At 41.9% G+C, this 24,030-nt stretch overlaps 1 protein-coding gene across 1 annotated transcript in view; it reads right to left on the reverse strand.

Annotated features, from left to right (window-relative positions):
• The window catches only part of EDAR (ectodysplasin A receptor), a 122,709-nt gene that overhangs the window by 75,583 nt on the left and 23,096 nt on the right, over nt 1–24,030 (reverse strand). Inside the window, exons 3-6 of the mRNA XM_033947493.1 lie at nt 20,442–20,510; nt 14,914–15,036; nt 12,624–12,805; nt 9,480–9,565 (exon numbers count right to left, since the gene is read on the reverse strand). Of these exons, the coding sequence (XP_033803384.1) occupies nt 9,480–9,565; nt 12,624–12,805; nt 14,914–15,036; nt 20,442–20,510 (460 nt within the window). The remainder of the gene's footprint in view (nt 1–9,479; nt 9,566–12,623; nt 12,806–14,913; nt 15,037–20,441; nt 20,511–24,030) is intronic.

A 24,030-nucleotide genomic window follows, 5' to 3' on the forward strand; every position in this document is an offset into this window, starting at 1 on the left:
AAGGGTGTCTTACCATTTAGCATGTGCTAATCATTAGCATGCGCTAGAACAGTTAACGCACCTTAGTAAAAGGACCCCTTAGTAAATAGCCCCTGAAGAGCACTATTTTGCTATGAGATTATTTGCACAGAACCTCTGGACTAGTATGACATATAAAATGAAAATAATGCATGCAATTTGCTCACATTTAGTACGACAGCCGGTACAATATAACATCATTGAAATTATGCACTAATTACTTTAGTTGCTTAGCATAGGGTTTCACAGCAGGGTAGCATATTTGAGACTTGGGACTTGTATACCACCTTTTTGTAGTTATACAACCACACTCAAAGCAGTTTACATACAGGTACTTCAAGTATTTTCCCTATCTGTCCCGGTGGGCTCACAATCGATTTAATGTACCTGGCTGTCGATTTAATGTCACTGGCTGTCACCCAGTCATGCTTGTCTACGGAATTTGTTCTTGTTATTCCCCTTGCATGTAGCACCAATCGGTGAATGCCTTAAGGAGGCTGCCACAAGTTTCCATGGAGGTAGGGCAGGTTGCCAGTTCTGTTTCTAGTCATCACAGGGCAAGGTAGGGTTGGATGACTTGCCCAAGGCCACAAGATACTGCTGTGGGATTTGAAACTGGGGCCTTCCAGTTCCCTGCCTGCTGTTCCAACTATTAGACCACTCCTCTGCTCTTTATACCTAAATTTGGACACACACTATATGGGCTCCTTTTATGAAGCCGTGTTAGCGGCTTTATCGCCCGTGACTTTTTATCACGCGCTAACCCCCGCGCTAGCTGAAAAACTACAGCCTGCTCAAGAGGAGGCGGTGGCGGCTAGCACGGCCGGCACATTAGCGCGCACTCTTACGTGCGTTAAACCACTAACGCGGCTTCGTATAAGGAGCCCTATAAAAATAGTCAAACTATCTGCAAATGTAATAGAAAATCCATGTCCGGATTAGAGAAGTTCAGACTGGTGCTTTGCCTTTGGTTTATGATAACTCGTCTTGAGGAGAGGAAAACAAAACCAGATACAAGCTGAAGGAGAAACAATGCGCGTTTATTGTGTTATGTGAGCAGATTACACAGACTTTATGAAATATATGATTGCTGAAATTGGTTTTAGTGATGTTAGTTGTAACTGAAACATTCTTGATGTATTAGTAATGTTAATCCATCTCCAGGAAAAGTTGGTAAAGGCATAGGTGGGAGTAAGTGGGAAAGAGTTGAAGGGGGAAGACCCAAGAAACTGCTCGGCAGAAAGAAATGTCCGTGATTAATTTGGAATTAATTCCATTCTGGGCTGCGGTCAAAAACATACATTTCGCTTTGGAGGCTTTCTTTTTCTTTTGGGACCTGAGAAGAAAAAAACATAGATGGTAGTGAGGAGGTGCAGAATGTGCTGGGTTAAGGAGGTAGTCAGTAGCCAGCTTTTGCTTAGTTTGTGTGGCACACCTTCATTGGGCTTAATGAGGGGACTTAAACTATGTCTTATTGCTGTCGGTGCCAGTAAGACTGACATGGAATGACAAAGTGGACTGCTCTTATCTTTCAAGAAGACTTCTGTGTGGCTGACGAGTCAGCAAGGAAGAGGTGCACTGTAGATACAGCAGAGTTGTCCTGTAGTTTTCTCGTAAGATAACCGACCATCGGGTTCCTTTAATGACTTGGACTATTTTTGCACTTATTTTTAATCTGTATTTCTTTAGAGCAGAGGCATCCAGCGTGCGGCCTAAGGACCAAATGCGGCCCATCTGACCTCGGGATGCAACTCACTTGAGATTATTGGAAAACAATGGTTTTAGTTAGCACACATGGTTGTCAAGTATCACAGAGCTATTTGGCGGATATGCAGTCACAATTTCAGAAGAGACTGACACATTTAAATGAATATAAATATTCTTGCAGCCTGCACACATACAGGATTTCTGCTTACGTGACTCACGCACACATGGATTTCTGATCACAAGACCCACTCGTGGAAAAACTCGGATACTTCTGCATTATACCTATTGATTTTAACTTATGTGAACTGTGGCCCCCCCAACTGCCCTACCTGTTCTTGGTTTTAATGTGCTCAGCCGTAAACATAGCCTATTTTATCAGGGGTGTCATGAGGCAGACATTCTCAGCAGTGATTTATATTCATAGAAGCGGACTTCTTCGCCTTTCTCTTTGCACAGATGAATCAAGCTTCAGCTGCTTCTGGAGGTCTGCTGTCTCAAGTTACTCTTGTGCAGGGCTTCGGTCCAGTTTATCTGATGTTGTATTTGACTTATTTGAGTTCTTCCCCGATACCGCCTCTGCCTAGTGATTCCAGAGGAGCTCAAGGTAGCTTAAAATGCTTTTGTGGGTTCTGACTTCCATATTTGCCCTATAAGGTAAATTTGCTTGCTTTGGGAGCATTTCTCATAGCAAAAAACATGGGCTAAGATAAGAGAAATTTCATTTAGGTATCTACGAAGGATTTTGCAGTCCAAGCATTTTTCCTGCAAAGGAGATCTGTCACCTCACTTGTCTCACAACCTTTCAGTCCGGGTGAAGGGTCAGAAAGGTCACGTTTGTGTTTAATATTTTGTGTGATAACAGAAAATCTGATGGAGATAGCACTTGATTTCTTTAAAATAATGTTGTGTACACTTGGAAATGACTTTCCAATTGAAAAGTCTCAAATGTTCTCCTTTCTGTACCTGGCAATTTCATCCTACACTTGCCTATCAGATCTGGGTCTACAACTTCATGAAATTTCATTCACCAATGCCTAGGTTTTGTTCCCCCAATTTCAGCCCTTCCTCTCCCTTTAAGCCCAGCTACAGACTTGGCAAAACGCCACATTTTCTTCCAAACCTCAGAATGTGCTCAATCTGACCAGAATGTTACACAATTAAATAATGACTGAGAAAGTCTTGGGGTAACATCTCCAAATGGGTTCATTTTGCGCATATCAAGCCAAGAATGAACCTTGGTGCCATGTCAGGGTATGTGGTGTTTGCTTACAGTCTCACACATTTACTGCTAGTGCCTATCTTAAAATGTGTATTGTGCCAAGAATATTGTGTATTGTGTATTGTTTAAAATGTGTAGTGTGCCAAGAAAGCCTGCTTCTGGAGTTCTTATAGAAAAAAAAGAAATGATAATGCCTCTACATTAATTAGTGTACCCAGATCAAAGTAGGGTATGAGCTCAGCTTCTCAAACTGGGGGTCAGGACACCAATATGAGGTCACAAAACCCACATTTGGGATGGCAACCTGGGTGGGCTCTTCATATGTGCACCAATATTCTGCTCCTCCAAGGGGTAGGGGAAGGGAGGAATGTTACACAATTTTAATTGGCCACAATTATAGAATCACAGCCATAAAAAGATTGATGAGCACCGTCTTACAATGTAATATGCATAGGCAACATGTCAAGGTGCCCTTGGAAATTCTTCTCAGTGTGGTTGGTGGCACTTGTTACATTTGGCTGTTATTGCTATCCCTTTAGCATCCCTACCTTGATCAGCCTGAGGAACTAAATGCATACCTGAGAAGCAAACCCAGATCTCGATCTCTGGCTCAGCAATGCTCATGAACTGTTTGGCTTTTAAAAGCTTTTTTAAACATTTTAAAAATGTGAGTGTTTCTGTAGACTTTTGCCAGGTTTTATAATGTGAGATGGGAATATATTTTTTGTTGGTTTCTTTTAGAAAACTACTATAGTAGTTATATAGTCAAACCATAAGGAGGACTAGAAATTGATTCTTTGAATATAAACATAAATATAGAAATAAATGTGAATCAATCAAACATGATTTATAATCCTCTTTCCAAAGCCTTCTAAACATAAGGAAATTGATCTCCCAGAATCCTTTGCACTACAGCACTCTGCTCCAAACTGTCTCAGTGGATGCCAGTCATTCTGGACCTAATGAGGGGCATTTTCAAAACATACTTCTAAGTCCGATTTGGATGTAGGATGCTAGATGTCCAAAGTCAAGCAGTAAGAAAATGCCTATCTAGAAATAATTTTTTTTAAAAAATCCTTTACCTGGATGTCCAGGCCATTGGGATGCCCAGACCGCTAGCCCATCTATCTTTACACCACATTTTCAACAAAAATTTTGTCCAAGTCCCAAACACCCAGAACAAGACCATTTGGATGTGGGAGGGGCCAGTTCTGTAATGGACTGGCCACCCAGACATGGCAACAGAACAGTGGGGCATCTTAGAGGGTACTCCTGTGAACTTCACATAAAGGGTGCCAGATAAACACCTCCCCAGAACTCCCATATAGGTTATGGTGAGCCCCCACAAAACCCACTATACCAACCTGCCTACATCCCGAATAGCCCTTATGGATGAAGGTGGCACCTATATGGCACTAGAGTAGGAGTTTTGGTGGGCTCACGTTATCCACCATGAATGTAGTGGTTAGAGTGGCTTGTGGGACTTGCTATTCCTCTTTATAATTCATTAGCCCATCCCCCAGGCTACTTAAGACACCTGTGTGCAGCTCTACTAGGCTTTCCTATAGCAGATGCTGATGTTCTGGAGACAGGTATGTATGTTTGTATTCTGAACTTTGTGGGTGTGATGGGGTCAGTGAGCACTGGGGAAAAGTGGGGATGTCTCACCTTGATGCAAGCAGTGGTCATCTTGTCAGTTTGGGCACCTTTGTGGCACTTAGACCCTTTTAAAACAGGTTTAGTTCCAAAAGTATAAGTTCTGTTCATTAAGTCTTGCAAAATATTTGATTATCGCTGCAAGATGTCCATGTCTAACCCGCCCTCGAGACTGCCCAAAGCCCGCTCATAACATGCCTCCACCACGCCCACCTTGTGCTCTGAATGTACAGAGGCTGGAACACCTTGCTAGACGTACAGAAAGACTGTTTTGATTATCGGCACTTGGACCAAGTACAGATTTAGGCAGGTTATTGGATGTCAGGATGTTTTGATTATGCCCCTCAACATCTCCATTTATTCTCAAATGCTTCTTCCCACTGCCTGTCTTAAGCAAAACAGCACAATCAACCCTCACTAATCTGTATGCGGTGGCTAAAAAAGTTTTGCTTAGAATAATACACAGAAAACAATGGTATACAAAGATTTGATTACTAAACGTAAAGTTCTATTTTGTGTAAGTCTAGGTGAGAAAGGGGTATTCTAACTTCTACTCCTCATTTCTAAAGTGCTACTAGAATGCACTATTTGCAGAAAAGTACAGTGGGAATAGCCATCTGACAAAACATGAATGCAAATAGAGAAGGTGTATTACATGTGTAAACAGCATGACATACACAGGTAAGCGCCACATTCTGTAAACCCGTATGTACAAGAGGAGCCAATTAAGGAGCTAACGTTCCTAGCCTCAAAATTTTGGCTGAAGGTGTTTTTTAAGGCTAAAGCACAAATGTCCCACCCCACCCCCACTCATTTCATGAAACTTCCAAGTCTAAACGAGCAGTTAATTCACAGTCACACATGCTTTGGAAGAGATATAAATGCCAATGGGGAACTATTTTGAAATGCGTGTTGTGTTCCCCTTTTAAAATGGGAAGTAAACATATATTTTAGAAGTTCTCCTTCACCATGCTGACACCACACCCCCTTGAAATCTATGTGTTGTGGATGTACACTTGTAAGTCGAGGCTTTCTAAAATCACTACATATACGAGTATGACCACTTACATATATTAACTAACTTTCCACAAGGGTAAATGCCAATTAAACCTTCTGAAATGAGGTCCACACTATTTCCGCATGAGCTTCACAGCAGAGTAATAACCAAACACAAAAATAATAGAGCTAATGGCCAACATAACATTAAGACATATAGAAATGCCCTGTCCCTCCTATTGAGTTTAGCTATGATAATTAGTGATTCTTACAGGTAGGGTTACTATATTTGTCAAATGAAAAAAGCAGACATATGACCCCGCCCCACCCTGCTCTTGCCCCGCCTTCACTCCGCCCCTGGCCCCACCCCCAGAAGCTAGTTTGGCAGGACCAGCTTACACAGAATCCAGTGGTTCTCCCTCTTATGTCCTTGGCAATAGAATAATTTTCTTTGGGCTGCCAGCAGCTCAGCGAGGTGAGCCAGATGCCATCAACCTGCCCTAGAAGCCTCCTCTCTGCAGCAACTGCCCATTTTACTATGCTGGTTTTTGAGTGCCATTTACTGAATCTAGCTCTGTTTGGAACAGTGTATAAATGCAAAGGGGTGTACAAACAAGTGGAGTATGAAGTAACTTACAGAGTTCATCTTTGGGCATTACTAAACATACACAGTCCTGTATACAGTGGCATAGCCCTCCTCCCCACCCCTTGCTCTTTCTGCGCTCTCTGCTCCTTCTGTACTCCCCCCCATACCATACTCATGGCCTTCCCTTTCCCCGTACCTTGCTAAATCTTTGCAGCTTCTCTGATCTGCTGCTCGCGCTAGCATGGGCTTTCCCTCTGATGTCTCTTCCTGGCCCCCCAACCCGGAAGTGATTTTAGAGGTTAGCCAGGCCAGCACGAGCAGAAGTTGCTCACACTGGCGAAGATTTAAAGAGGTATAGGGGAGGGGGGGAAGGGAGGGCGTGAGCATAGCGTGAGAAGGGGGGGGCAGAGAGGTGCCAGCCCCCCATCCCTCCTTACTACAGCACTGGCTGTGCACATTTTATGTAGGTATTTTCTCTGTCCCTAGTGAGCTCACAATCTAAGTTTTGTATCTGGAGCAATGGAGGGTTAAGTGGCTTGTCCAGGCCCACATGAAGCTGTAGTGGGAATCAAATCCAGTTCACCAGGATCAAGGCCTGCTGTACCCTCAGTTACACCAGGTCTATGGTTAATTGGTGTGGGCCCAGGCCCACCCACTTTGTACTCAGGTCCACCTAGCTGCCTGGCTAGGCAGCGAACCAATGCCTCATACTTGCTGCTCATGCTGATTCTGAGCCTTCCCTCTGACACAACTTCCTATCTGTGAACCCAGAAAGTTACATCAGAGAAAGGCTCGGGTTCAGTGCAAACAGTAGGGATGAGTCGCTGCTTGCTGCTGGTGAAGAACTAAGGGACTTTAAAGGTACTAGAGCAGGGGTGTCAAACTGAATCACATAAGGGGCAGAAATCTAAAACGTAGACTAAGTTACGGGCCAAAATTTTTTTTATTAAGGTACGCCAACTGATTTAGTGCACGCTAAATGCGCACCTTAATAAAAGGACCCCTTAGTCTTAGCAGAAGTATAGGGTTACCATCTCTCCAACCCCTCGCCGGCTCTGTGATGTAAACAAAATAAATAAAAAGAGACTTTGCCTCTCTCTTTTAGGTCCTAGTTCACACTTGCTGTCTAACACCAGCTCAATGGCTGTAGTCTGGATTTCTGGTGCTAAAGGAAAGCCATTGCTTTTTAAGAGGATATCTTATTTCTTGGCTTGAATAGAAGGTATCAAAGATGGTCCCATAAGCACAATGGTTTATGTCAGCTAGGAGCACAGTTGAAACTATCTTGACTTCTTTGCATATTTAAGTTATTCATGCCGGGGTAGATAGTTTTTACTAAGAGCTCTGGGTGCAACTTGAAGCAGGAGCGCTAGACAAACGCCAGGGGGGGGGGGGGGAAACGCAGGGTTCGGGATTGCGCCTTCTTCAAGAAACTGACAAGGCGAAACCTTCGGCACCGAGCCGAATCTCGCCCCTCCCCAGGACTGTGAGCTCAGTAAGTTTCTCTCGTTTCAACCCCCTCCCCCCTCCTCTCTTGTGTGTGCATGTCTTTAAGCTCAGGCTGGGCCGGCGTGAGTCGTTCGCGACGCTGAGGGAGAGGCTCTAGAGTCGACCTCTGCAGCACGTTCCCTCTGCTGCGGTCCCGCCCCTCCTCTGACGTACAGGACCGCGGCAGATTGAATGTGCTGCTGAGGCTACGGCCGACCAGCGATCCTCTGCAGGCTGCTGATGTGGTGCTTATACCGGTGGGCCAGCTTAAGAGAAAAGTTATGATGCGGCACTTGTACCGACAGGCCAGCTTAAGTGGAAGGTTGAAATTGTATAGTGGGCCAAATTATACTACACTGGGGGCCAAATTTGGCCACGGGCTAGAGTTTGACATGTCTGTATTAGAGGGATGGCTAGGGGAGTGGTGTTAAGAGGCTCACAATTAAATAAAAAAGAAGAGCTAAAGTGTGATTTGAACCCAGGTAACCACCAGATTGCTTCTCAGACTTGCTGTCTGGTATGCTAAGGATACCTATAATACCTGAAGGTTGAAGCTTTCAGAGAGCCTGATAACCTCTATAAGTTTCACTTTCAGGGGAGAAGAAGAGGGTACAGGATACACTGGGAGGATTGAAGTGTCACGTCTTAATCCCTCCAGCGGTCAGATGTTCAGTCAGAGCAACTTCTTGTAACTTGGATGTGACTGAAACAAGTCTAACTTTGGTCTTCTTTTTAGATGTGGACATTTCTTTCCTTTCAGTTATCGCTGTTAAGATGTCCTCAGTAGTAAGGGGGGGGGGGCAGAGTGGACAGCCCTGGGCGCCGTCTTTGTGGGGGCACCGGTGCCTCTCCTCCCCTGCATATCTTTGAAATGATCACTGGTGCGAGCCGCATCTTTCCACTTGCTGCTCGTGCCAGATTTGGCTCCCTTCTGACATTGCTTCTTAGTCGTGGGATCAGGACATGACATCAGAAGGGAGCCAAGGCCGGCGGTGCACGGCGCAGTGATGCCGGTCACCACTGCCCCAGGTGCCAACTTTCCTTGGTACGCCACTGGATGTCCTGATTTTGGGCCCTCCCTAGTCCCACCCAAAACATGCCTCCTTACTCTTTAGATATAATGCAGCGTTGGATGTCTCTTTTTTGTCTTTACAAAATTGGGATTGGATGTTCGAAGCACACAGATGTCCATATGGGCATTTTGAGATGTCCACATGCTTCAAAAATAAGCTTCATTAGCTACATAAAGGTAGAATGGAGTCATGAGATATATTCCTTCTTTTACTCATGTAATACTTCTGCTATCTTCCTCCAGAAAACTTTACACTCGTTGTTTAGCCAGCAAGCATTTCCTTAAACGCTGGCCACCATCGGCTGAATTAAACCTTGATATTCAGTGCTGGCACCTATTTGGTTACCGGAACTGAAAATATAGGGTGGCCACCTCTTTGCTGTCCTAAATTAACCAGACAATAATCTGCATACCACCACTGAATTTCACGGTGCCCGGGCAGCTCCAGGTTCCGTCCTCCATCCCCGGACTACCCTGGTGCTACCCGCAGAGTGCCATGGTGGTCTGCCTGGATATTCAGGGGCACTATCTGAGTATGTACCCCAGAATATCCAGTTTGGCCCGGTCAGCGGGAGTCAGCCAAGTAGGTCCTTCCTTTGAAAATGGACGCCTTTCATCCTGTCTTTGAAGCCCAAATCCCAGAGTGGCACATTCTCTTAAATGCTGAATTATATTCTGAATATTGAAATAGAAAGGAAATGTTCAATAATGAAACGGACAAATGAAGTTTCACTTACATTCCTTGGTGTTCGAGGGCGCCAGGGCACATGAGTAGCAAACCATTCCGTACATGTTTCTGGGTCGGTTTTCTAACATGTAGTAACTGAAATGAAGGGAAGAACACAGAAACATAGAAACAGAAAAAAAAGGAAGGGTAAAACAAGTCATCCGGGGATATCGCTTGTTATGCTGATGAGAATTGCGCTTGGGTACGTGTAATTATTGAAAATGATATAAATACAATAAAACCTTGGATTGCAAATGTTTTTGCAAGACAAGCAAAACATATTATTAAATTTTAACTTGATGTAGAAGCAAAGTCTTGCAATATGAGTACGTACAATATACATCCCATCACCACAACTAAGCCGATGGCTTTTCTCTCTCCGACGCTGCGGGAGTGTAGTAACTGTTCTAAACTAGCCAGGTCTTGCAATACGAGTACATATAGTATTGTATTAAAGTTTTTGGGTTGTGGAAAGAATCGTATAAGTTTCCATTATTTCTTATGGGGAAACTCGCCTTGATACACGAGCGTTTTGGATTACAAGCATGTTTTCGGAACAAATTATGCTCGTAAACCAAGGTTTTACTGTACTGTTATTTTCCATATTGTCATTGCTACAGTAGAACTTTTTGTATCCAGAATGGTTGAGACAGAAATAATTTCAGATAACACACGTTTTTAGATACTACTGTAAAGAAAAAGCATCAAATTGCAGCTTGCATTGGGAGCAGCGCAGAGCATTCATTGTGCGGGCCTGCGCTAAAAACCGCTATCGTGGTTTTGTAAAAGGGGGGGGATAGTGATGCGTATGAGGAATTTCTGGATAGATGATTATAATTTTGGAAAGCAAAAGAGGAAGTCTCTTTATATTTGGAGCTAGCCTTTTGCCTCATTGAGTATATGATAGAGGAAAAAAATTCTGCAGCTAACAACAGAAAGAAAAAAACCCAGCGGAGATGACTAGAAATCACAAAAAGCTTTTATTCAATCGTAGCAGCTTATTGACGCGACAAGAGCCTGTATTTTGGCTCAGTAGCCTGCATCAGGAGTCTGGACAACTTTGTGGAGGCAAGTTCAAATGTCCCAGATGTAAAAATGGGAGACAAATCTAACAAAGATTGCAGCCTTGAAATCCAGCATCCTCTCAATAAACTATAAAGGTAATCAAATAGAAAAACAAAGGTTTGTTGATAAACCATGCTTAACTAGCACTGTTCAATAATCAGCCATCAGAGATCATTCCCTGATCTTTTTGCGCTTGGGTGTGGCGATCTCTATGCAGCAGAGATCTCTCATTTTATACCAGAGAAAATCCAGTTTTTCAAAGTTATTGCCACTATGAGAGCATCATTGTGACACTACAATTTCCCCTAAACAACTAAATAACCATTCTACTGCTGGGATGTATTTTTCAATTTCTCATTTTGAGTGTAGCTTTTGGTTATAATTATGGGGGTGGGGGCGATATATCTTTTTGTCATAGATTATAATTGTATTTGTATTTAAGTGCTTTTATAGAGTTATATGATAGTATTATATTGTGCACTTACTTTGGCTTTAAAATGAATAAAGAAATTTAAAAAAAGAACACTGTTACTTGCATGCCTAACTGCCAAAAATTAGGTTTCAGCAGGTGTATTTTATTTTATTTATTAACCACCTTTTTCATGAAGAGATTCACCCAAAGTTTACTGAATAGTAGCCAGGTACTCTTAAGCATTTTCCCTATCTCTTCTGGCAAACTCACAATCTAACTGTGGTATCTAGGGCAATGGAGGGATTAAGAGACTTGCCCAGAATCACAGAGAGTAGGCTGGGATCAAACTCAAAACCTCATGGTGCCGAGGCAGCAGTTCTAACCACCTGGCCACACCTCCACTGGTCCTCAACATTAGACACGATATTCACACTAAGCTAGTATCTGTGCTCAGCATAGAAACACCCTTTACAAAATGTTGGTTTAGCACGGATCTTTCCAGCATCTGTCTCGTGGCACCATTTACAGAATACACCCCATTGTGCACTTTTGGCTGTGTTGAGGGTGGGTAACTTTCAAACAAAACTTTTACCCAGGTAAACTGGCATTTACCTGGGTGACGGGATTTTTGAAAAACTGCCCCCTACAAAAGAGCTTGTTGGGAGTTTCCTGTTCTGATTAAATAAGTGACTATCAGACACTGGAATGGACGCTGCTTGTTTAAACTGTTTTGTGTGCCAGTTGGTTGAGTTTTACACCATTTTGTAAGAATGTTCATTGTTTTGGGGTTGTTTTTTTTTAGGTTCTATGATTGAAAATGTTCAATTGTTATCCCTTTGAAGTGTGGGGATTTGAAAATTGCGGACCTTTTTTCTCACAATTTTTGGTTAATGGCTGATTGAGTAAATTACATAGTGGGTGAAACAGCTGTGTGCTTAAAGCAGAACATTTTGTTTTTGTATTGTTTGGATGGTTTTTGTATGGTTTGGAAATAGTTCTGCTTCTTTTTCATTTTCTGATTTTGAAAACTGTCCCATTAGAGAGGTACCACCTCTTTTACAACTTTCACTGACAAGCGCTTCTATTTTGGGAGAAAATAAGCACAAGTGTACCTACAAGCTTACAAGCTACAATATCTAGAACAGTGGTCTCAAACTCGCGGCCCAGGGGCCACATGCGGCCCGCCAGGTACTATTTTGAGGCCCTCGGTATGCTTATCATAATCACAAAAGTAAAATAAAATAGTTTCATGATCATATGTCTCTTTAGCTATAAATTACAATATTATTATTATTAAGACTTAGCCAAAAGGAAAGATTTATAAACTATAAAGAGTTTTACCTCATGCAAAATTTCTTTAATAAGACAATAACTATTTTTTCTGAGGCCCTCCAAGCACCTACAAATCCAAAATGTGGCCCTGCAAAGGGTTTGAGTTTGAGACCACTGATCTAGAACATTTGTATTCCAATACTGCCAGAATCCTTTTTCGGCCAGTAGAGGGTGATCTTGGAATCTCATTCCTACCAGTCTTTTCTAACACAAGATATGTAGGGAATTCTATAGCTCTATTTAACCAGTTAACTGCATTTTTGTGGGAGAGATAACAAGACTTCATAATGGGAGTGCATTTGATTAAGTAGCATTGTGCCTAGGGTGTAAGCCCAATCTTCTTACCCAGGAAGACAGGGTCCACATTCTGCATCATTCTCTGCATCCCCTGGAGTGAGAACTGTGGCCCGAAAAAAACCCTCACAATCTTTGTGACGTCTACATATCTGGTATTCTCCTTTAGAAAACTTGCCAGAAGGGCAAGGGACACAGCCGTAATCTTCATCTCTGATGCCGTACCCACAGTTCTGCCATGAGAAGAATGATAGCAGTGGATTAGCATATTTCCCTTTTAATGAAAATTAATTTACAGCAAAAGTCCCTTACTCTTATCGGGCATCAGATTTGAATTTTCTGAACGCCTCTTCAGTGTTAAACTCTCTTTTGCAGGGCAGAAAAGGTTCAGATCTCTGGGCAGGGTGGTCAGCAACTAGTCCCAAGTGTCTTAATTATCCACCATTGGCCAGAGAATGGAAACACTGCAGCCAAATTTCCTCTCTTGCCTGACCGCAAATAGTCCCATTTCCCCAGTCTGTCTATTTTAAAACTTTCTAGACTCTAAAGAATAACAATATGTACTTTTTATAAGTGCAAAATATGGGTTTAAACATTGTGCCCAAATATCTTATATGAAGGGTCTGATTGTAAAGATTGCCTCTTTCTTTTCCCTATTATATTTTAAAATATCTATTTAGTGAATTATGTGTGCTTCAATGACAGTGTACTGTATATTAATTGAACATTATCATTCCAAGCAGGCAAATGGAGCAAATGCTTAACCAACTTCATTTCAAATGCATTTTCCTATCAAACTTTTAGGAAGTCAATCAAAACTTATCTCTTTGATAAATTTCTCTGACCTGCCTGATGTATCTCTAAAACACTCCCAAACTTGATCAGCCTTAACATGCTAATGTAATTTTGAAAGTTTTCTGTAATATCACTGTCTGTATACAGTCTGCAAACCGCTCTGAACTGTTTGTGGTATAGCAGTATATACAAATAAAGTTATTATTATTATTATTAATGAGGTATGCTGCTTTTGATTATGTCTTTCTTGGCACCATCTAGTGGTGGAAATGTAGCTTCACAAGTTCAGCTGAAGAGAATATTAAGCATTTTGGGGTAATTTGGCAATGAAGGTGCAAATAAAAATTCCCCTAAATTTACTCATGTGCCTTTATAAAACAGACTCTCAGAACAATTTCTAGTAGCACACAAATTACACCTCCGGCATTTATCACATAAAAACAGGTTCTATGTTTCTGTGAGCCTAATAGTATATGCAAATATCTCCTTGCAATTTTATAACAGCTGTCTCACACCCAAAACATACTTTACACACAGTAAATGCTTCCCCTTACTATTTACTATTTTGCACCATATCTAATTAAATAGGACAGGCCAGGTCCTATTTAATTAGGATGGAGCCAGGTCCTTTTTAAATAGGACGGAGCCAGGTCAGGTTTTCAGGATATCCACAAATATGCATGAGATAGATTTGCATCTCAAGGAGGCAGTGCATGCAAATCCATCTTGTACATATTCATTGCAGATATCCTGAAAACCTGACCTGGCTCCGGCTCTCGAGGACCGGAATTGCCTACCCCTGAAATAGGAGAATATAAAGAAATTCAATTAGTCTAAAATATTCATTGTTAGGATTCATTCACAATATAATTAGCGCCGGGGGGATCAAATTCCAGAAGGGGAATATATTGAATACAATATAAGCCAATTTATATAAATTTCATAGAATCGTTTAAAAAAACATAATCATATCTTTATTTGGCAAACTCATTTTGTTTTCCCATTTTGATTTATATTTACTTATTCAAATCTTGTTGGGAATGATTATGCATTATGGGGGAATTCTCTAAATGGTGATCCAAATATGGGACTAGCAAAACATTAACCCCACCCCCCCCATATTGTGCACAGAAATATCTAGCAAGTTCTACAAACCATTAAAAAAATGCAACTTCTTCCGCATCTTTCTGATCTCTTACACTTAAAATAAACGAACGATTGTTAGGCCAATGCTTTACTAGCTGCATCTGCAAAACAAGGCCTATGTCACTGTGTTTGCCCTAATATGAATGAGAAGACTCAAAGGACTGGATTTGTGATTTGTACTGGGAACCTTTCATACAATGCTGCCAGTGTGAACCTGGAGGTAATACAAGTACGTATGTACTGACACATTTAAGTAGTTTGCGAGACACTCTTTTAGGTGCTCAAATGAACCAACTGTGTACTCATGAATGTAGTTCCCTAGAAACTGAGCAGATGTGGACCAGGGGCTGGAGACTTCCTGCTTTTTTTTGGTACAAAAGAACGATATCCCCTCCCTTACCAAGTAAGGCTCTTCTCCCGCTTCACACTCTGGGCAGACTTGGCACATACCCGTGGTATGGTTGTAATACTCATTTTCACTACAGTTCAAATACTCAGTAGTGGCTGAATACACCAGAGACACCTGTCGACAAAGACAAATATCCAGCAATACAATTTGATTGAGAAATCTACTAGACTGCCATTCTGATAAGAAATTCATGAAAAATCTAACTTACACAGAATCATATTAATAAAAAGATCCGTCAAAGCAGTTTATACTGTAGAGAAGATAAAACAAAACTGTGCACGTAATCAAACACAGCAAAATAACACAAGCTATTGAAACAAATAAGTAGCAACATATTTAGAGAAATATCACCTGAAAGACCCGTTGTATGAGAGAATGGGGAAAGAAAACATTGTTAAGAACTTACCAGTTGATATTCAAAATAATTTAAACAGCAATTTATACTCGGCATCGTTGAGAGTTTCTTCAGTGATTTAAGAATGTTTACGGTGTAGTTTTAGATTAACGAGTGGAGCTCTCATTTAAATTTAGCAACAGTCTCCACAGTTAATATTATGTGTTGAATTCTGTTTTGTTGGATCACTGGTCCAGACTTTTTTGCTATTTCACTAGCCATTCACCTCCCCTTCTTCCTTCCCTTCCCTTTCCTTATCTATATCATTGTCCCCTTCTCTCCTTTTCCTTCTTTTTATATATTTGGACTTAAATATATTTGCTGTTTTAGTTAATGTTTGATGTGGTTATCATAGTATATGTCATTATGTTACATTGATTCTGTATGTTTTATTTCTTTTTAGAGCAGACATGTCGAACTCTGGCCTGCGGTGTAATAAAATTTGGCCAGCCAGACAATTACGAATTTGCACTTAAGCTGGCCCGCTGTAGGTTCACGTGGCTGCCCGTCTCACATTAACACACCATGCAGAGGATCGCTGGTTGGCTGTAGCAATTCTAGCAGGCTGCCATAGCCTTAGCAGCATGCTCCCTCTGTCGTGGTTCCATACGTCAGAGGAGGGGCAGGATTGCGGAGAGGGAACATGCTGCGGAGGCCGATGGAAGCCTGCTAGGATCACTACAGCTGACCGACGATCCTCTGCAGACTTCTTTAATGTGAGACTTAGATGGAGAGAGAGAAGGAACAGAGAGCCAAATGTCGGGTCAAAAGAAAGATGCCAAACCTCCGGGGGGAGGAGGGGAGGGGAAGGAAGAAGAAAGAAGGAGACCCTGGCAAGCGAGTTATCAGAAGACAACCAGAGCCTAGGACCACAACATAATTTGAATAATGACCAGAGAACAAAAGGTAGAAAAAATAATTTTATTTGTGATTACAATATGTCAGATTTGAAATGTGTACCCTGCCAGAGCTGGTGTTAGACTGCAGGTGTGAACTAGGACCTAAAAGAGAGAGGAAAAGTCTTTTTATTTATTTTGCTTACATCACAGAGCCGGCGTGGGGTTGGAGAGGTTGTAATCCTATACTTCTATTAAGACTAAGGGGCCCTTTTATTAAGGTGCGCATTTAGAGTGCGCTAAATCGGTTAGCGTACCTTAATAAAAAGACCCCTAAATATCTTAACAAAAAATTTGGCCCTCAACGTAAGCTATGTTTTAGATTTCGGCCCCTTATGTGATTGAGTTTGACACCCCTGTTTTAGAGTTTATTTCATTTTTCTTCGGTAAACTCTTGATCATAGTCACAGTTAGGATAATTTATTATCCCCCTTTTTTACAAAACCGTAAAAGTGGGTTTGTTTAGCACCGGCCGCCACGCTGAATGCTCTGTGCTGTTCCCGACACGCACAGAGTTCCTATGAGCATTGAGAGCAGCGCAGAGCATTCGGCATGCCAGCCTGCACTAAAAACCACTTCCGCAGTTTTGTAAAAAAATGTACTATGGCACTTTGTGGTTCATTGTAGATATATAGGTCTCATATAAGCATTTAGAATGATTCTCACAATTTTGGGGTTCCTTTTCATCCTACAATTATTTTATTTATTTTTATGAGTGTTAATTTAGGAAGTTAAACTGTACTATACAATTGTCAGTATAATTTGACTAATACTTTTTACAGCCCTTTTGTAGGTGCCTGCTGTGGCATGCGCCGTTTACAAAATCAGGGCCTAAGTGCATAGTAGAACTTACCACCCTTTACTATGTCAACAGAGGGAAGCAAGAACTTGGTTATCATTATATAATAGAGAATGACACGGTGACAAAATTCATCACCGTTCCCGTCCCCACGGGAAACCATCTTCATGTCATTCTTTAAGGAGAGAGGGAAGAATCAGAGTATGAATGGCCACAACCACTGACCCGCAAGCTTTGCTTTGAAGAATGCTGGTGTAGAAGGACCGAGGTTGAAATAGACACTAGAAAATGACATGGGATTATTTTCCGCGGTTATCCGCGGGGACGGGAACAGTGATGAATTTTGTCACCGTGTTATTCTCTATTATATAATTCATTTGTCCAAATGTTATGTAAGTTACCTTGTAACTCGTTCTGAGCTCTCTGGGGAGGATCAGACAGAAAGCAAATTAAATAAATATATAAATACATGATTTGTGCTTACATTGTGGGGGGTCCTTTTATTAAGGCGCGCTGACCAATTTAGCGTGCGTTAAAGATTAGCTCGCGCTAAATGCCAAGGCATCCATTATATTCTATGGTTAGCGCGCCTTAATAAAAGGACCCCTGTATTTTTTGCCGTCATTTATAATTCAATGTCTCTTTAATTATCAATGTAATTATGGTTTTCATTGCATCATTTATGCATATATTTATGTTTTACCTATATGCTGGTTTATTAATTTTAATTTGATATGTGTTTTGTATCCTGAGGCCAAAGCACAACTCGTGTCGCGTCATCTATAATAATAAAATGCTACACGCGCATGCACACTCTCACCGCGTGTTCCCTGAGATCTGATCTGTCGGGATGTGCCGGCAAGAGTGCGCATGCGCGCTTACTACATCACCAATGGCCACAGCTCCTCAGCACTGAAAAGTTGCAATTGGCTGCATGTCCGTCCCCGCCCAGGAGGGAGGGGGCAGCCCCAGCACCAAGGGCAGCGGGCACCCTTCTTAGGCACAGCAGGACCTGGGGAAAGGCTTCCGAGCAACCGAGGAGGGAGCGAGACCCTACCCCTAACACATAAACCGCCAGCACCTCCTGCCCTCTCCGTCGCGGCCCAGGAGAGACATGGCAGTGTGACGCGACGCCTGCGCGCTGCACACAGAAAAAAGCGCTGCGGCTCGCCTGGGCGGACATGTTGGTGGTGGCGGCTGTGGAACAGGGAATGGGAGGATGCTCAAAGCTGTCTTTGTAGGAAGTGCTTCTGTCCAAGGGTTGAAGGCGATTGGACAAAAGAGATGACGGGAAGCATAGATGAGTGAGACAGAAGATCAGTAGGGACTCTAGAGAGATTGGAGGAAGTGGCAGCACCCGTTAATGTAACGGGCTAAAAAACTAGTTGTAATATAAACCAATAAAGGCTCTTCGTTTGCACTTCATCTTCGCCATTGGTTCAATGTCCACTCTGCTGTTGTATGTGCATGTAGAATGGAGTGTGAAATACAGGGGTCCTTTTATTAAGGCATGCTAACCGATTTAGCGTGTGCTAAATGCTAAGGCATTCATTATAATCTATGGGTGCCTTAGCATTTAGCACGTGCTAATCTTTAGCATGTACTAAATCAGTTAGCGTGCCTTAATAAAAAGACCTCATAATTAAGTACAAAGGGCTAGATTCACAAAGGGCACGGATCAGATCCAATCCAATCCGTGTCCCGGGGGGGCTGATTCACGAATCGCCCTCATGTATCGCCCTCATGTAAATGAGGGCGTTCAGAATCACGCCCCCATCCGACTGTAAGGATCGCTCTCTAGCGATCCCGACGCATGCGCAGACCATCTGTAGATGGTCTGCGCATGCGTTGACCTTCCGTGCCTGGCAGTTTCAAAAAAAAAATCTTCTTTTTCAAACACTTTTTCGTGAGCCCGTGGTTTTAACACACTTTAAACCCACGGGTTAAAACAATGGGCTCGCAGTGCGGGGAAGGGCAGGAGAGTCAGGGCGATGGGAGAGATTCGGGGTAAAAGCAGGAGATTCGGGGCAGGCAGGAGAGAGCAGGAGATCGCGGCTGAGACAGAGCAGGCGATTGGGGCTGAGAGCAGAGAAGCAGGGCAGACAGCAGGGCGGCAGAAGGCAGGGCAGTCGGAAAGCACCTCAGGGACTAGCCCTCAGCCATCGCTTATTTTTGGATCGGCCAGCCCAGTCGGTGTTGCTGCTTTTTTATTTTAGTGAATCGCTTCCTGCCTGCATTTGAATGCCGTTCCCCCTCATTTGCATGCGCGGATCGGAGAATGATCGGGACAGAGGCTAGTGAATCGGGTCGGAGGGAAATCGGGTCGTAAAGGGGTCGCTAAGTGGTTGGAAGTTGATCAGTGGGCTTAGTAAATCTAGCCCTTAGAGGATCCTGTGTGTTTAAATCACCTGAGGCCGCCCAGCTGATGATATTCAGTGGTATTTAACTGGGGGGAAAAATAGTGCTAAGTGCTATTCTATAAAGAGTGTTTTATATATTGTGCTTAGCGCTTAATTTCTGTGCCCGACTTTGGGTGCTAAACTTATGGCTGCTGAAATCTGGTGTACATGCTGGCACCCAAGTTAGGCGTGCTGAGGCAGTATTTTGTAAGTACACAAGCAACTGTTGAAGTGTCCTGCAGTAGGTTCCTGGTCTGTGCATGCAAACTATGCATTAACAAATCTCTTATTTTATCACAGTAGCTTACTGGAGGGGATGGAGAAGCACTGAGAGAGCCTAAAAGGCATAAAATCTACTAAGAAGTAGAAAACAAAGGGCTCCTTTAACAAAGTCATGGTAGCGGCTGCTGCTGTGGTAATCCCTCCGATGCCCAAAGGGATTTAATGGCCGTTGGAGGGATTGCAATGCAGCAGGCCAATATTGTGGCTTTGTAATGGGGGAAGCGGTGGTGGAGAATTTGTTGGCAGAGAATAGCTGGTAAAACAAATTCAGTTCATTATACATTTTTTCCCCCAAATGTTTCCTAATTTTGTGGTGTTCTTTGTTCAATTCACATATTCATTGTAATAGCTATTTTTTTTCCTTCTTTGGTTTTAAACTTTATTATTTTTGCATTAAAAGCAGCTTTGATAATGTTCTAGCTTGGCAGCTCTGTTTACCAGCCCTTCCCACTTTTCCTTTTCTTCTGCTGCTGGTTTTCTTGATGTTAACAACCCCCACCATACTTTTGCATTTTAATGCATGTTAATTTGATGGTTAGTGCATGATAAGTTACTAAGCTGTGGTAGAAAGTGGCCTTAGCATACCCTTGGGCAGGTTTTTTCCCCACACAAAAGCTATTTTTACCACAGCAGTAAAATGGCTGATTTTCCTTTTTTTTTTTTCTTTATTAGCAAAACTGATTAGTGCAGAAACACCAAAACAAACCTCTTCACAAACAAGGCCTGTAAAAAGTATTGGATATACTCACCATGAGAAATGGAAATACATGTGTCCATTTATACTCGCTACGTTGTGCCATGTTTTCTTGGTGAATTATCTAAAAATCAAAGAAAAGCGATTACCTATTATTCTGCTTCCCACTCTAAGCAAAACCAAATTAACCATGCCCTTGCTTCCCTCTATTGGCATAGCTTATTCATTAAAATGACTAGACATTCATGGAAAATATAGCAAAACTGATCTCAGCCACCACAGACAGATGGACAGAGCAGCTCCTTGTTGGTAACTGAATAATGATGAGCTGGAAAAAAGTCAAACAATGTTATACTTCAAAATTAACATGACAATTTAAATGTCTGCAGCATACAGCTATAGAGGCACATGACCACTAGAGGGCGCTCATTCTACATTCCACCCTCAGATTTACATACACAGTACTGAAATCAAAGTCAAGGAAGTTCCATAAACAGGTCACTGCTTTATACATGCTCAACATGGTTGTCTTTTCATCATTTTATGACAGTTCAAGGAGTAAACAAAAAATAAAACAGAGAGCTACAACCAATAAACAACGGGATTCAAAAGTAAATCTCAAAGATAAGAAAAAGAAATCCCTAAAGAGCATATACCACAGAAAAATACTATAATATCAGAGCAATGTACTCAAATTGCAAAATTAGAAATATTGTACATATTTATTAATTTAAAATTTGCAAAAATATCACAAATTTTAAATTAATAAATATGTACAATATTTCTAATTTTGCGATTTGAGTACATTGCTCTGATATTATAGTATTTTTCTGTGGTATATACTCTTTAGTGATTTTTTTTCTTATCTTTGAGTTCAAGGAGTAAAACAGAATTAAAAACATTGCACGCATAATGTATGGGTATACAAATTCAAGTACAGTAATATATAGAGCATCCCAAATAGAATCTGGAGAATAGTCCTTGTGCACGTAGCTTAAGCACACAAACAGTTTCTGGCATCTTTCAGGCACAAGGGAACACCTGCTGTATGACAAAGACAGCCAAATTCTCGTTAATGTACTAGTGAGAGGCAATGATACAAGATTCACTGACCTGCAGGTGCCAAAGCAAAAAACTTTACTACCAAAAGCACGAGTGGAAGTCTACTACAGAAGCCCTATTAAAGTCCTCAGCTAGTAAGGGCTCATTAAGAAAAGCAGCCTATTTTGAATGCATTTTTTAAATCTAGATGTACATGTTGACTATTTTACAGAAAAATAGGGCATGAGGAAATCTGACATCTTTTGCAACGCAAAATTCTATGCAAACTTTCCAGGTTTGCTACTATTTATTGTAGCGTAGACTCTTAAAAGCTGCATCAGATCTGAAGAAAATGGAATTCTTTGCAGGCTATGATCACTTTTTTAGCAAAAGAAAAAAAAAAATTAAATAGAGATGTATAATTCAGCTACAGAAGAGACTTATATGGTCTCAAAACTTTACATACACAAAATCTCTCTAAAATGTTCATGTTGGTCACTGGAAAGAATTATTGACATTCTCAAAAGAAGAACTATTTCCAATCTCCTAGCTAATTAAAAATAATCACTAAGGGCTCCTTTTATCATGCCACGCTAGCGGAGTTAACACGTGCGACGTTTCATCACGAGTTAATCCCCACGCTGACCTAAAAACTAACGCCTGCTCAAGAGAGGCGTTAGCGGATAGCGCGGCCAGTGGTTTAGCGCGTGGTATTACATGCATTAAACTGCTAGCGCGGCTTGATAAAAGGAGCCCTAAAACTCAGTAGGACAAAATAAAGCTGAGGGAATTAAGAAGGTGTGTACCCTCCTTCCTATATGTAAATGATTTGTGAAAAAGATCAACAATTAAAGTGGAAGTTGGTTTCCTTTAAAAAAACACAACTCGTACTATCCAGCTACGTGTCCATTTATACTCGCCACGTTGTGCCAAATTTTCTTGGTGAACTATCTAAAAATCAAAGAAAAGTGATTACCATATAATGCTTCCCACTCTAAGCAAAACCAACTTAACCACATCCTTGCTTCCCTCTGTTGGCAGGGAAAGGATACTGGGGTGGACCTGGCCAGTTTGGACATAGAGAAGGCCTTTGACAGTGTACTCTGGCCCCATTGTTTATGGATTCTGGATAGGTTTGGGATCATGGGACAATTTGTGGAATGGGTAAAAGCTTTATACCATGAACCGCAGACCCAACTTATCATAAATGGTACATTGACTTCCACATTTATTCTGCAGAGGGGAACATGCCAGGGGTGTCCCTTGTCTTCTCTCTTGTTCGTTTTGACTGTGGAACCCCTGGCAACACATATTAGTCAGGACCCGGATTTAGAAGGGATTCGGGTGTCATCTCAGGAACTTCGGCTAAGTTTGTTTGCTGATGATATGCTCCTACATGTGAACCAAGCATCCATAAACCTGCCTAAGTTCCTGCACTGGGTACAGGCATTTAGCACTTTTTCAGGCCTCTGGGTGAATTGTAGCAAATCAGATGTTTTAACTTTGTGAGGTGGGGGTGGAAGCCTTGGCATGATGATCTGCCGATTAAACCCCTAGATCACTCCCTCAAGTATCTTCATCCCTCTACTTCTGAAATGTATAAACAAAATATGTCAAGAATCATTACCCAACTGAAGGACATGTGCTGGAAATGGATGGATCTCCCCCCTGTTGTTATTAAGCAGGGTGGCATTGCTCAAAATGATGCGGCTACCTAAGATACTATACCTGCTATGGATTCTGCCCATCTAGATTAAGCGGAGGGATGTGTTAGAGATTAAGGCTTTGGTGCAATGCTTTTTATGGTGTAATAAGACTGCCTATGTCGTGTATGCCAAACTTATTCTTAACAAGGAGCTGAGAGGGCTTATGTATCTGACCTTTGGTTATATAACGTCGCATCCCTGCTCCAGGGAGTTCATTAACTGTTTCTGGGGGAACAAAAATTCTTTCCACTTTCCTTAATTAAGGCATGGTGCTAACCGTCCAGCTTTATTAATCTTCTCCACACTAGAGTGAGGTCCCATCCTGTATGTTAGTCTCATATCGCATTTCTACACCCATTTCAAGCTGCTTGGGAGTGGTGGCGAAAAAAACACAGGGGAAATCTGCTTGGGTCTCTCCATTGTTTGACAATGTGGGCAAACCAGACTTTCCACCAAGGATGAGTCCTTCCCCTTTTTAAAGTGGGCAGATCAGGGATTTTTAGTCTCTTTCACTTACTGGAGGTGGGAAGAGGTCAATTCCCCTTCTTCAACCAAGTGAAAGTTAAGTGGGACTTACCAACTTCTCATTTTGGGGCATATCTGCATGCTAGTCATTATTATACACAAATTCAAGCACAATGGGAAGATCGGGCAGATAGCACAAAATTGGATAAGAACTTCTCCACAATGATTAGCATGATGAACAAACTGTCATTGTAGTATAAAGTGATTAAGGACACACTGGAAACATCTGGCATAGCCAGGATAGCCTTCCAATGGGAAAGGGAATTAGGACAGGAGTTACGGTAAGTGTTGTATAATTTCAAGAACTCTTTCAGGTTGGAGCAGGATTAGATTTTTTTTCTATAGCCTCCGATCTGCAGGAAACCCATTTTA

Source organism: Geotrypetes seraphini, chromosome 6 (assembly GCF_902459505.1).
Source record: "Geotrypetes seraphini chromosome 6, aGeoSer1.1, whole genome shotgun sequence".
NCBI lineage: Eukaryota > Metazoa > Chordata > Amphibia > Gymnophiona > Dermophiidae > Geotrypetes > Geotrypetes seraphini.